The 14,685-nt window shown below is 44.9% G+C and overlaps 3 protein-coding genes across 4 annotated transcripts in view; 2 read left to right on the top strand and 1 right to left on the bottom strand.

Moving 5' to 3' along the window:
- Positions 1 to 1,702, top strand: part of LOC122621233 (uncharacterized protein C2orf42 homolog) — a 174,188-nt gene extending 172,486 nt beyond the window's left edge. The window contains exons 7-8 of one of the 2 annotated variants that reach the window (XR_006326200.1): positions 1,283 to 1,419; positions 1,571 to 1,702. The gene's annotated coding sequence lies outside the window, so the exon portion shown is untranslated. Of the gene's footprint in view, positions 1 to 1,282; positions 1,420 to 1,513 lie in introns of both variants that reach the window. The other variant, XR_006326199.1, reaches the window with a different exon arrangement.
- Positions 1 to 14,685, bottom strand: part of LOC122621232 (tyrosine-protein phosphatase 99A) — a 234,771-nt gene that overhangs the window by 167,684 nt on the left and 52,402 nt on the right. The gene's annotated exons all lie outside the window — the stretch shown is intronic.
- LOC122621234 (calnexin) lies at positions 1,700 to 6,238 on the top strand. The gene is made up of 9 exons (XM_043799039.1): positions 1,700 to 2,056; positions 2,694 to 3,032; positions 3,163 to 3,234; positions 3,336 to 3,469; positions 3,817 to 4,405; positions 4,468 to 4,608; positions 4,968 to 5,096; positions 5,164 to 5,394; positions 5,469 to 6,238. Exons 1-9 carry the CDS (start codon positions 1,907 to 1,909, stop codon positions 5,511 to 5,513), a joined length of 1,830 nt encoding a protein of 609 aa, XP_043654974.1. The 5' UTR covers positions 1,700 to 1,906; the 3' UTR covers positions 5,514 to 6,238.

The raw sequence follows: 14,685 nt of genomic DNA, 5'->3' as shown, positions 1-14,685 counted from the left end.
CCCACATGTGTGTGCTTCCGAGTCTTTGTTTGTCTTTAGAAAAAAACTTTTTAAATTGTGTTAAATATTCCATTAAACAGAAAGCTTTTTGTATGCAGTTGCAAACAAAAAAGGAACGAAAAAAACTCTCAGTGGCAGCAATAGAAGCAGCAGCAGAATTGCGCGTGCCGCAGATAAGTTGCCACAGTTAAAGCATGTGCACTGCGAGAAATCTGTTAATCTTGTTAATCACAACACACACTTGTTGCATTGTGTGGCAAATGCAGAACTACACATATCTTCAGTGCTTCTTATATGAAATAACTTTTTAGTTATTCACTGGAACATTTACACTTATTTTCTCAGCATTGGTAAGAGGCGTGCTTTCTATATGAGCCCACCCTAAAAGGCACCCAATAAGCCAGGAGTTTTTATTATAATTTTATGCTCAAATGCATGCCACTTTATTTTACAGAGCGACGCGTGGAAAGGGGCAACTTTTGCCAGCCATCAAGTTTATTGGGGGGCTTAGTCATTCCCGTTGTGGAGCATTAATTGGGCCGCCGGGCTTTTAAAATAATTGCAACATGCAAGACTACTTTCATGCCACGAAGCGTTTGATTCAGATACTATATGTCCGTTGGAAAATAAATGTATGCCAATAATTCAGTGGAAATCGCACATCGCACAAATATTAATTTCAATATGGGCAGCGAGGGAAAACACAATGCTAAACTGGTGGCGGTTACGTGTGCTAGTTACTTCTAATTCCGCTTTAATCAAATTAAATTTTGCTTATTTATTAGAAAAAAAAAATTGCCTATGCATTATTTCGGAAAATATGCTTTTTCTATGACATTTTTCGTCATAACTTGGCTTTAAAAGATCACAAAGACATAAAAATAACTTTTTTGTGTATCTTTTGACCTAAACTAACAGGAAAAATCACCTTTTGACCGATTTTCCAAAGTCCATATTTTGACCATTTTTTGATTTTTTTGTAAGGGGTACCATCATAATTTTTTGCAAAAATGGGCTCCAATTTTTTTTTCCAAAACTTAAATTTTTTTGGAAAGGGAATTTGATTACGAGTCCAACAAGGTATGACAATCCATATTTTGGCAAATATTTCTCAAGTTTTGCCCGAAAAACGAATATTTTTGATGATTTTTGGGATTTTATATGTATCTAATAAAAATAAACAGTTTTTTTCCTTTATAACCATTTATTCTTTATTTATTGCATTGTTTTGCTTATATATTTTATTTTATCTAATCTATCTTATATTCTTAATTATGCTTAGCAGTCAAAAGTATGCAACATTAAAGTGCCGCCTGGGGGTTGAGCCTCTGCTTCCAACATATCGGAGTTCCAAACCTTGCTCCGGCGATTGGAGTGAGGCATATCGATATCTCTCAGGTATCCAAAGTTAAATTATAAGTAAGTTATTAAATATAAAAAAAACCATATAAAAACTAATATAGCTAACATATTCAAGCTTTTACTGTCTTTAAAAATCAAATCCATTACACAGTGGGCTCGTTGAAATTGTGCTCTCTGTAAGAAACTTCCACTCCATCTACCATTTTAGCTTGCAAAAATATATTCCCTGAAACTATAATACCCTACTGTAGGGTACAACGCAACGCGACAGTGTGACCGTTTGCACTTTGCGGTCACATACCAAAGCAGGGGAAGAAGAGGAAGCACAGAACACAGTAGGCAGCGCAGCAGAGAAAATGTATAATTTACATTAATTTAATTACAAATAGTTCGTCGTGCCAGATCTCGATTCTCGTTATTCCGCAACAGTCCGCAGTCGGGGAAAACTGTTAAAAAGCAGTGCGCGCACAACACAGTCCACCACCTGGTTTTCCGCGGATACAAAATCCCAGCCAGCGAGCGAGCGAGCGAAAAGTGGGTGAAAATGGCGTGGAAAATGGGAGGAAACCGGGCCGCAACGCTGGCGTTGCTCTTGGCCAGCAGTTTGCTGCTGCTGAGTGCGGCCAAAGCCGCCGATTTGGGCCCGGATTCGGAGTCGGACGACTTCGAGGACGGCTATGTGGAGGATGTGCAGGTGAGTGGGTCGCGCTGCGATGCCAGTCGCCAGATAAAAAACGAGAGAAAAAAGTACACGTCAGTGGAACGTACTAGAAAAAAAAGGCAAAACGCGCTTGTTGAGTTGGTGGGGAAGGGGCTGCTGCGGGGAATGAGGGGGGAGGAGGGTGGTGCGGCCGGCTTCTTCGCTTTATGACCCACAATTAGCATGCGAGTGTGTCTCACTTTTCCAGCAAGAAATCCGAATGCGAGGGAAAATACAACTGTTTACCCACAGACGAGGTCAAGCAGATAGGAACTCCCCATGGCAGCGCCAAAAATGCGCTAATCTGTTGCTCCACAGGTTACATCAGAGGTTCCATGAGTAAAGTTGGCCTTTAATTAGCCAGTCATCACTGAAAACGTTTCCGGGGTAGTAACAGCTACAGATGAGGTCAAGCTAATAGCTCTTTAGTACTCTTCCAGTTACGGCACATGTTATCAAATAGCTTTAACCAGTCTGGTGGCTACTGAAATGCCCTCTGCTGTAGCGCTCTCCAATTTAAGCCCATGCTGGCCACCCATCTTTCTCTCTCTCTTTCACTTTCCCTACTGACAACCGCGTGCTTCGGCTTTTATGGCACCTTATCTAATGTTTCACCATATTCGCCTTGCAGGAGGAACCCACCGCCATCGATGGCGATGAGAAGCTGGCCTACGAGAGCCCGGTGATCGATGCCAAGAAGTTCCACTTCGCGGACCACTTCGACGACGTGGAGGCGTCCAGGAAGAAGTGGGTCCTGTCGCAGGCCAAGAAGGACGACATCGCCGAGGAGATCTCCAAGTACGATGGCATCTGGAACTGGGAGTCGCCGCAGCGCATCGTTTGGGCAAACGATCTGGGTCTGGTGCTCAAGTCGAAGGCCAAGCATGCGGCCATAGCCGCGCCCCTCCGCCAGCCGTTCGAGTTCAAGTCGGACAAGCCGCTGGTGGTGCAGTACGAGGTCACGTTGCAGGTTCGTCACCTAGTGAAAAGCACTGGGATTGCATCAGCCGCCTTGCAAATCCAATTAATACCCGCTTACTGACCCAATTCTCGTTCTCCACCGGCTTATTCTCGTTTTCATTTTTTGATTTTTTTTGTAGGAGGGTCAGGAGTGCGGCGGCTCGTATCTGAAACTTTTGTCCGCCGGAAAAGACACGGAGCAACTAAAAGCCGTAAGTGCGGGAGGCAATGCCCTCATAGATCACAGTCGCCTGAACCCCCCAACGCACATAAATCGTAAACAACCCCCAAATCCGACTCTGTTTATTTGTAGTTCAATGACAAGACACCCTATACCATCATGTTTGGACCGGACAAGTGCGGCAACGATGTGAAAATGCACTTCATATTCCGGCACGTCAATCCAATTAATGGCACCATCACCGAGAAGCACTGCAACAAGCCAAAGTGAGTCCATTAAATGAACACCACTCTTCGGGTGATGGGAAATCAGCAGCTCATTCAAGCGTTATCGCTATCAATAGCATCAGCACCATAACCATCTGGCTTAGACGGTTCAGTGCGTTCCATAGAAACAAAATTGGTGCTCGACATTGCGCTTACGTGTAATATCTCCGGAGTCACCTTTGCTCCCTTGTATATTAGCTGCAATTTAGACCTTTATCACCCGTTTGGCTCATCGTCATCGATGTGGACTGTTGCCCCCATCGACGAGCTGACTTTCTGAAGAGGCAGATAAACCGTATATTTATAACCCCATCGATGATTAATTTCCCTTGGTTCTTTGCTTTTAGGAACCGTTTGGAAGAGCCATTCAAGGACAAGCTACCCCATCTGTACCAGCTGGTGGTCCGTCCCGATAACAGCTTCGAGATTCGCGTTGACCACAAGATCATCAACGAGGGTTCCCTGCTGACCGACTTCAAGCCACCAGTCAACCCGCCGTCGGAGATCGACGACCCCAATGACCACAAACCAGAAGCGTGGGATGAGCGTGAGAAGATCCCAGACCCCACTGCCCACAAGCCCGAGGATTGGGACGAGGATGCTCCACCACAGCTGCCCGATACCGATGCCGTCATGCCCAATGGCTGGCTCGAGGATGAGCCTGACATGATTTTCGATCCAACTGCCACCAAACCCGAGGATTGGGATGCCGAAATCGATGGCGAGTGGGAGGCTCCTTTGGTGGACAATCCAGTCTGCGAGAAGGCACCCGGCTGTGGCAAGTGGAAGGCTCCGCTCATCCCCAATCCCAACTACAAGGGCAAGTGGCGTGCACCAATGATCGAGAACCCCAACTACCAGGGCAAGTGGGCACCCAGGAAGATTGTCAACCCAGACTTCTTTGAGGATCTGAAGCCCTTCCAAATGACGCCAATCGTAAGTGCTACTTGCATGACTTTCACTGTCCACTTTACTATAGGCAAAGTAACTCTATTTAGAGCGCCGTGGGTCTGGAGCTGTGGTCCATGTCCAGCGACATTCTCTTCGACAACCTGATCATCACGGACGATGTGGAGGTGGCCCGTGACTTTGCCGCCAACAGCTTCGACATCAAGCGTCGCTACATTGATCGTGAATCGGTAAGTTTAAGCCCTTAACCTCTTCCTCCCCCTCCTTCACAAAAATACACAGGGAATCGTAATCGAGAGATTGCTCTATCCAATTCGAAGAAAACCTTCTGGCACCGCCTGATGCGCCGCATGAACTACAAGCCCGGCTGGTGGGCCCTGTACTTCCTGTACCTGCTCATTCCGGCCAGTTGCTATGTCTTCTATCTGTACCGACGCGCCAAAGAGGTTGGCCCCGGCCTTGTCTTTCGCTTTGAATTTTATATTAGAAGTGCCTACCGTACAGTACACCCACATGAACACTCTCATATTGGCCTTGCACCCTGCACCTGTAATTGCTACTGCTATTCTCTGGCTTTCTCATTCCATAGGACTCATTCGTGAATAAGGTAGTCGAGCTAGCCAAGGCCAATCCCTCGATCTGGGGCATTGGCCTAGTGGTCATTGTGGCGCTGGTTGCCCTCACCATCTACTGTAGATTTGGTACCGCTAAGAGTCAGGTAATGTTGCTTAAGCTTTCACTCGAGTTGTACTTGAGGAATTTACTAATTGTGCCTTTGATATTAGGACTCTGCTGCCAAAAAGGCTGCTGCCGAGGCCAAGAAGACCGACGATCCTCAGCCCGATGATGAGCCCGAGGCCGAGGAGGAGGAGGAGAGCGACGAAAGGGCCGCTGGCGATTCCAGCAAGGAGAGCACACCGCTGTCCGCTAGTCCCAAGAAGAACCAAAAGTCTGATTTAGATGATAACGAAGAGGAGACCAAGGCGGCGGAGAATCAAGAGCCCGCCCAGACTGAGGTGCGTTCGAAAACCCCTTTCGACTTGTGACTATTAGATTCTAATCTTCAACCTTATGCTTTTATCCTTTTTAGGAATCTAACACAAAAACACGCAAGCGTCAGGCGCGCAAGGAGTAAGCGGCCATCATCCGATGCCGAATCCGAAAGCAAATACTGCAACTCTAAATAAAAACTTAATCCAATTCCAAAAGCCAGCGGTTGCAAAACACCAACAACCAAATGTCCAAGCAAACGTACATTTCAAACATGTTGTTTTTTCGCCGAGGCAGCCGACATCTCCCTCAAACTACACCCACACACACTCTCCCACACACAAACACACACATGGAGAAACACACACACAAATGGAGAAATAAACACACTCTCACACTGTAAAACAAACAGTTTCTAGTGAAGTCTCTAATTTAATTTGTCAGCTTACGCGGTTCGGTTCGGTTTAGTCAACTCTGTACGTACTTTTGCCGTATTATCGTTGCATTTCTGTCGTGTTCGACCCTCTGTCGTCTCCTATATCTCCTATATATACTAACCCTCCACAGAGCCAGCCGATGGCACCGCTTTATAGTGTTTAGTTGAAGTGCTAATCCTCCTTTTGATTTGTGTAAAAATAAAAAAAAATAAACACCAACTAGACAATTGAGGGAAACAAAACTACAACTAAAACTAAAGCAGCATGCAAACAAAGAGGGAACTAAAGCAGAGAAATCTAAAGGCAAGCATCTAGTTTAATATTATGTAATTTAAACGAAATTGAATAGTATGATAGTTATACTCAAGTTTCCATTTTCATTTGTATCGATGAAAATTTACAGCGAAAAATAAAACTAAATGTCAAAACCAAAGCAACAGTCTTTGATTCCAAGCAACCAGCAGCCAGCAGCTAACCGAAAGGACTAAGCCAAGTCCTGCTGCCAACACAGGTCTTGATTGCAACCCCCAGAAGTGCGGCCCCACATTACCATGTGGGTGTTAATTTAAATGTCAACCCCTGATGTTGGGATAGATCAGATTCGAATCGGATTTATTATGCTCGGCGGTGCGTGGGGCGCCGACCAGCCAGACCAGACCGGACACATTGCATTCGTGCGGTTTTGGGGCATTTGCCAAATGCCAAATGGCAAAATATTTTCATTATTCGGCCGATTGGTTGATCTGGCGGTCGGCCGGCATAAAATACATTTAACAACCATTTTGCGAGTCAAGAAAGAAGGAAACCCCCCGCCAATACAATTCAACAATGCCATCACAATCGACATGTGTATTAGAGGTCTCCTTTTTGTCGCTCTGAATAATTCAATTCAATTTCCTAAGCTCATAAATATGCCAAATCAGACAGACAGGCCTCGTTAATGGAATTGTTATGACAACAGTAAGCGGATGACGATTTGCATTCGCCAAAAAAAGGAGGAGTTGGAAAGTCTCAGTCACACACAGGCCATTCGAAATTAGATTTATGCCCGCCAAACAGATGCGAAACTCTTTCCTTCGATTGCCCAAAAACTCCGAGGGCTATTCAATAAAAAGATTAAACGATTTGGCGATGTCTGGCGGCCTCACTTAAAAGGATTAAAATTTTGCGGCTAGACTGCGCCGCATATTAATATAAAATACATACACATATACAGATACAGCGGTTGCTGTGCGGCAGCCGGGGATTCCCCATAATTCATGCATAGACAAAGGCTCCAAGGGTTGCCACTGCACCCGAATGAAAAAATGGAACCACAAAACCAACCCGCTGCCTTTGTCTGCGTAAGCATTTTAATTTTAATAAAAATATTTAGACTTTCGTTTGTCAAAGGCTGCGACTTCCCTAACCCTTCGAACCCACAATAGAACGTCGGGAAATACGGAAAAACTGAGAACCATATCTCCCCAATTCACGACGCTTTTAAGTGCTGCCCCTTTTCGAGTGAGCTGAATTGGTTAAAAGTATATAGGAAACGTATTTGGCATGGGTCAGCAGTGGACACTCCAGGGAGTTCCCCAAATGTGGGGTCATTTTATTGAAGCTAGATGCTAATCGATGCGTAAGCAAAATAAAACGCCATATGTAGGGTTTTTGCAGTTAGCAGACCCCATTTCAACCCCATGCAAAAATGGAATCTTGGGGTTGCCCCTGAGGGTTGCAATAATCACAGAGGTCGCACAAATGTGATGAGTCCCCCTCATTACGCGCTGTTTTGGCAAGTTCCGTGCAATTAAGCCGGACATTATCCGATCAAATCGCGAATGGCCCCCGGACACGAAGCTCTTCCCCGTGATCCAAGGAGTAATTGCCGAGCATTGCGGGCTCGATTTCATCATAAAGATTACGTGCAGCAGATAAAAATCCATCAAAATTAATTGGATTTTGAATGTCTTGTCAATTCGGAGAGATTGGTTATTTATTTGATTAAAACATTGCATTTATTGGTTCGATGCGGCGTTAATAGGATAATTGTGCCTTACTGCTCGATCGAGATTTAGGAAAAATCATAAGAATAGTATTAAAATATTTTCTTAGATCACAAGAAGATTGGTTAAAAACTATAATTAAGTAAATCTGTAATTTTCAGTCCTTAAGTACTTTTACTTATTTATTTAAACACAATCGTTCAATTTACCATACTGACTGCATAGCAATTTGGTTTTTGATATTTGTAATAACAAATCTTTATATGTGTGCTTAGTAATTGCATGGATGGTAATGATATAGAATGTATATAGGAAATATATCATTCCGTGAAGGATTATTAGATAGGTGTTGAAATAATTTTATAAACAATAAGCTTACTTAAAAACGATATATTAAAATCTATTTCAAAAATCACATGGATGTAATTCAACATTTTATTCTACACAGGATATAAAAGCGTCATCTAGCGATACTCTACAGTACCAGCGAATGCGACAACTGTTTTACATGCACAAAGAAAATGTAAGTATGAAAATTTACATGTAAGTGCGAAGAATATTTCTACAATAAAGGTGACCTTAAAAATTTCTCAGAAGTTGGTATGACAATGTTTTTGTAATTAACAAATTGTTTATAAATATTAAACATGCATCAATGCTCTATGCTTAATTATATATATATATATATATATAAGATATATGTTTCAGATATAACTGAAGTGCAACGAATTATTAAGATCATATTGTATATTATAGTTCTAAGAACAGACGCACAAATATCATTGATAACTGGCGACAGTGTGCTAAGAAGGACCTCTTCTGATGGTTGTGCGTTACTTAATTAAACAATTTCCCTAATCAACTGACTCCTGGCGAATCGAACGGTCAAGAAAAATCACATTTGTATCCCTGTCAATGTTGGGAATGTTTCCAACTCCTCATAGACGTTATGCTGGGTGTCCTATCTAAACAGGATTTGCGCATTAGACACCTTTTTGAATGCATTATCAGCAGGGTCCTGTCCCGCATGGCTATCGTCTTTGAGTTCGTCCTTCTTCGGTGGTCAGCCAATCATTAATATGCCTGACCAGCGGACTGGCAAAGTCGCTGTACGGTGGTGTAAAGACAATAAAATTTTATTGTAAATCGTTTATCTTCATTACGCGGCCAGCGTCAAAACTCTGCAAATAACCGCAGCTTGAAAACCGGTTGCGAACGTCATAAATGCGCCATTGACCATCCAGCACCGCGTTCAAGTGTCCACCCCATCGAAATCCGATTTTATAACCGATCGCGAACCCGATCCCGCTGCTGTTTCTTGACCAGACCCACCCATTCGGCTTAACCCATTGCAACCCCTGCAAGGCCGCGAGTGCAGGAATGACCCCTTCGCAATTATGGCTCCTTTGTGCGCCGCTTAGTTTGTCTTTTCATTGCCTTGTTCTTGAGATTAAGCTTTTGTTTTTCCATTTAACGCTTAATTTCAGCATTTCGATGCCCTAACGCGATTTCCGCTGACCCCTGGAGCAAAAAAAGAAGCCGGCCGGCCGGCAGGATCAGTTACACAATATCCCATCCCATCGCTGATCCTTTGAGCAAACGCAACTGACCGCAACTAAACAAACACTTGGCTTGACCAACGGGTTACGCTTCGATTCGCATTTGACTTACGACACAAGAAAATTTTAATTGCATTAGAAAAGCCTGCACCGGATTTTCCATTGTCCTCCGCCCGTCGAGTTGTTTGTTTTACCAAACTAGATCGCTTAACCTTTTCCCTAACCTTTTCCAAATTCCTAACCCATTGTCCGCTGGTCAGCTTTCAATGCACTATCCGGTTGGGAAACTTAAGCGGATCGGTTTCAGCTTCAGAGTTTAGACCGCAGACCACTGGTTTCTGGGTTCAGAATTTCGATTTGCATGCGCTCGATTGGATCTCGCACGTTTTCGCTCATTTTTCGGCAATTTTCGTGAGCACTCCCAAAAAACCCATTCAGCCAGAACTCAATTTGCCGGCATCATAATTCCAAAGGTACGTGCGCTGCACGCTTTTCTCTCTGGACAAGAAAACAAAACAAAGGAACTTAGTACGATTGCAAGAACAAATTAAGAAGACACCAAAAATGCACAAAGTCGATTGTGTAGATACCCTAAAAACCACTGCCTAAGTAACAAACTTTGTTTCTGTTAGCTTCCTTGTGAAGAAAGAACAGCAATAAATGTATTTCAAGTGGTTCAAAAGCTAATCAAAATATAACTTCTTGAGTGCAAATTCGAGCTAATCAAAATATAACTTTTTGAGTGCAATTGTGGCATTTGCGGATACTTCGGTGCAGTGTTTTTCCAGATACTTCTATAATCTCTTTTTCCATTATTCCCCTTTTAAGGGCACTTTGCAGAACAATTTGCCTGGATGCCCAAGACGACGCTCCCCATTCCTTGAAAGCGATCCTGGCATCCTGCCTCCACACAATATTGCGTGACTTTACGTGGGCACCTGAAATTGGCTTGGATCTGGATCTGGCACTCATTAGTACTCGCAGTGCACTCATCGTCTGCCCATGCAAACGAAATATGTATATTTGCGCAATGTCTGCCGCCCAAAAAACCAAATTGCTCAATAAGTTCAGAGCGTTGCCGACGCAGGAGGATCGCATCGGATCGCATCGGATTGGATTGGATCAGGTTGTTCCAACGCATTTGTTGCCAAGCGAATCTCGACTAGGAGTGCCCACATCTCTGCGAGTGGGCGAAGCAGATTGAGCCCGCAAAATGGGTGTAGTGTGGGCATTGTCTTAATATATATAATATGTATATCTGAGAATATACCGGGGACAACAGAAAGTGCCAGCAGAGAGATATATAATTTATTACTTCGAGGCTGTCTTACAGAGTTTCAGGGGAAAATTGTTTAGCATATGCATTAAACATTTGAATAAGTACTATACCTGTTTGTTGCAGTGTTGCCGGGTAACCAGCAAACATTTCCACACCTGCGAAATCAGGCATTTGGCATGCACTCGAGTGAGTACCCCACCACGATACGGTTCAAATGCCAAATAGCCCAGCTCAAGAATAACCACCCGAAATTGCGCGCCTTTTCCCCGAGTTTCCTGCCCGTTTGTTGAGCACTTTGAGCCACGTTAAGACAAGACAGTCGATCGGCTGGCTGGCCACTTGCAGTTGCAGTTGCGTTACACGGTCCGTCGACCTCAACGCTCCTAGTTCCCATTCCCCTTTGAACCCCGCCCCTGCCCCTTCCTTTTGCCGGGCGGAAAGAAAGCCAAAATGCATAAAAGAAACACCTGATCAAAATTTCAAATTATTACAACGAAATGCGCTAAACATAAGGACATAGCTCGTGCTACGTGCAGCCTACAGATGTCTATGCACCCTCTATGCGCCCCGCAAATGCTTTGGTCTAATGAGCACCGCTCGGCACTCGATTCCCGATGTCGCACGGCCAGTGGATGTGGCAGTGGCAGTGGAAGTGGTAGTGCCACTTTGACCTGGCCCATAAGGAAAACTTCGACTTGGCCGCTGTAATTACGCGATCGAGAGAGAGAGAGAGAGAGAGAGACGGCGAGTCCTAGCCAGCAGGGTAGAGCGGGAAAGCAAGAAAATAAGAAAATTCCTAGCTCATTTAGGGTTGGGGTCGCGGTCGGGGTCATTTCGACTCGACAGTGAAAGAAAAAGTTGGAAGAAGTATTCTACTTGGTTCAAGGATGCTTCTTACTTCTGTTGCTAATTTTGAAACAAGATTTCAATTCGTAGATTACTCTGTTGCTATGATATTTCTTTTGTGATGAAACTACTTCTCAATCTTAGTCTGAACTATGAAGTCCATCTTTAAGATATGATTATTTCGGCTGTAGCATAGATTAAAATAATATATATAAGCAGAAGAGTATACCCACTTCTTCCCAATAATAAATTTCGTATTCCAAGTACCTAATGTTATCAAGTCATTCGAGTTGCAATGACAATAGGCTTAACTATCATTTCGAAATGTGGTTTTTCTCAGTACATCTTGCATATGCACCTGACACAGCCGACTCATTACATTTCGGTTGCCGTGGAGGAAGTTGAGGAAATGGCTTGTGGAAGCGCGTGCTCTTGGCCCATTCCCACTCCACACGGCGCAGAGAAGAGGAGGCCCAAAAGGTCGTCAGCCAGCAGAAGTCGGGCTGGAAGGAAGAAGTCGAAGTTGAAGGCCCAGTCGAAAAACCCAAGGCAAAAGACACGGGGTCAGCGAAGCGCTGCAGCCGAGAAACTTGGCCTGGGCATAATTTGGTCGCGCTCTGGTGATCGGTGGTGGTGGTGGTGATATAATGTGGATGGTGGTGCGGTGGCGGTGGCGATGGCAGTGGCAGAACTAACAGTTTTCCTCCAGAATGACAACCCCCGATAATAGCGGCGATAGCAGGGAGTTTTCCTTTCGGGAATTGGGCGCCAAAAGACAACAGCAGCGCCAGTCAATGGCACTCCACACGGATGTTGGCAGGACATATGTTGGCTCGTGCCAACATCAGCATAACAATTAAAATAAAAATATTCTAGGACAACGACGTTGGGCAATGTGGGCGCGCCAAACGGCGGCTGCTTCTATACCGACTTCTATGTATATCGACTCTAAGATAGGTGTAGTTTTTGGGCCTTACTTTAAACTAGAACAGGGTGGTTTGCTGGGCGAGGGAGTTTCGAGTGTTGGGTTTTTGAGTTTAGAATTTTGAGTTTTGAGCCCTCGACTTTGCCGGCTGCATTTAAGGGTTAGGACTTGCAGACCAACTGACGCGCGCCTGCGCACCCGCGTCCTGATCCTTGCACTATATGCATACATGCTCGCATAGTAGTTCAGATACAGATAGCACTGAGTCATCGGGCGGCTCGTTTGTAACGGTCACGCACGCAAGGACCTTCTCATCTGGCCCACACATGGGTGGGTGTTTGCTTGTTTGTCCTCTCGGCCCTTTTCGAGCTTCCTGCGGCGCAGCGCCTGGCGATCTGGTAATTCACCCATAAATGTGACCAACTGACTCCTGGCGGCCATGTGTGACTCGAGAAACAACAGTGGAACGCTGGACTTTTGGTTTCACTTAGCGCGAAATGTTGCAATTATTAATTTCGGAAACAGGCCAGGACATGGCAGGATCTATTGCCGGAGTGCTGTCGTAGGCGTCGCCATATGGCTACCTTCTCAAGTGGAACCAGCTCGGTGGGAAGTTCCGCCCGCTGCACAAGGGAGCCGGAAAGTTTGACTCCTTTGGGGTGGTCCTCGGTGACCACCAGTTGGGCGAGCTTGGGTTTGCAATGATCTGTTTCCTAGAACTCCAGCTGGGAGAATCACAAGTGGATTCAGGCATGGAAACAAGAGATGTTATATCATTTGCTGGAAACTATAAATGAATGATCTCCAAATAAGCAGATCGAAATAGAGTGACAATCGATGGACAAACGACACAGTCTTTCGAGAACCATTGCGTTTAATTCGATCTAATGATCCTGCGCAGGACTTTTCCAGAGGATCATCAATTTCATTGACATATATTGAGAAGATTTGTTCCAGTTAATGCTTGTTTATCAACCCATTCGAAGCAATTATCCCAAATGCTTGAGGACAGTGTTAATGAACCCAGAGTTTCGAGCGCAACCACATCGTCTTACAATTTGTTGACATTTTCTTTGGCGGGAGATTCACTGGAACCTGAACTTGATACATTCTTCGTGCTCTGCCCCAAAGATAACCATAATTTTCGTGTTCATCACAATATTCCCACATTAAAGAGGGCACTTAATCCTTCCAGTAGCTGTCCGAGCAGCAGGAAGCTCGCATCAATGGACACTTGAGGGGATTCCAGCTTTGGAGGCACGTAGCACTCAAAAGTTGCCAAAAAGCGATCGAGTTACACCACCGATCGTTCGATCGTTACACATATACATGTTGTGCCCTATAAGTAGGTCGCTCCAAGGGGGCAGACACTCACTATATATATAGTACACTATATACTAGGGAAGATCTTGGAGGTCCCTGTGTGGCTTCCTGCGAACAAAGACGAGGCGCAAAATATTAAACTGCCATAAAACGATCGAGGCGGCCGGCGAGGGCGAGGGCGAACTGTGCACAAGTGCACATAAAAATCAAATTAATAGTCCATGTCAGAGCCCAAAACTGGCACTTTGTTTTGGTGCGAGCAGTGGGAAACCAGTGTGGAAAACAAAGGACGAACCTCTCGACAAACGCAATAAATTCGGGGCACAAAGGAGCGCAAAAATCCGTTGGTCCTATCAGCTAACTGCAATCTCTCACCTTTCAATTGTCAATTAGTTCAAGTGCACTTGGTCCTTCGCGCAGGTAGATGTGTACTCCTGATTTCTGCTTTTTGGGTTATGGGTTTATGGGTTGGTAAATCAATAAAATACGTAAAATATGAAGCGAGGGCGTTCCCACAGGAGCACTTTGTCCAGCACATGTTTTGGCCAGCGATTTTCGCTCTTCGTTTTTGGCCAACTAAATGGGGGCGTTCGATCGGCGCTACTTTATCGCAGGACTTCAGCCATATGTTGCATTCGATGTCCTGCGTCCTGCGTCCTGACTCTTCTAAGCCCAGCAATTAAGCAGCGGGTGGAAGGGGAGAGGTAGTAAAAGGAGCAAAACGCGATTAGATGCCCCTGCAAAGGAGTGAAAAATGTGAAAAACGCAGCGATTGTCACAGCAGAGTCCTGTTTGGAAAAGGACACTCGTTGCGCGTGTGCCCGGATCGAAAAACAATGCAGTTAATTGCAAAGCCACCAAACTGAGAGCACTCCGCAGGATAGGCGCCAGCCCGAAGAACGCTTAATGAGCTGAGTGTCTGGATCGCCAGGATCGACTGGATCGAGTCAGGATCTCCAG

Source organism: Drosophila teissieri, chromosome 3R, assembly GCF_016746235.2.
Source record: "Drosophila teissieri strain GT53w chromosome 3R, Prin_Dtei_1.1, whole genome shotgun sequence".
In the NCBI taxonomy this organism is placed as follows: domain Eukaryota; kingdom Metazoa; phylum Arthropoda; class Insecta; order Diptera; family Drosophilidae; genus Drosophila; species Drosophila teissieri.
Note: the sequence above shows the minus strand (reverse complement) of the source record. Positions and strands in the feature narration are given on the sequence as shown.

Coding starts and splice junctions, on each gene's coding strand:
- LOC122621234 (XM_043799039.1), top strand. CDS start 1,907: ATGGCGTGGAAAATGGGAGGAAACCGGGCCGCAACGCTGGCGTTGCTC. Junction 4,406..4,467: donor CCTTCCAAATGACGCCAATC/GTAAGTGCTACT, acceptor AACTCTATTTAG/AGCGCCGTGGGTCTGGAGCT. Junction 5,097..5,163: donor TTGGTACCGCTAAGAGTCAG/GTAATGTTGCTT, acceptor CTTTGATATTAG/GACTCTGCTGCCAAAAAGGC.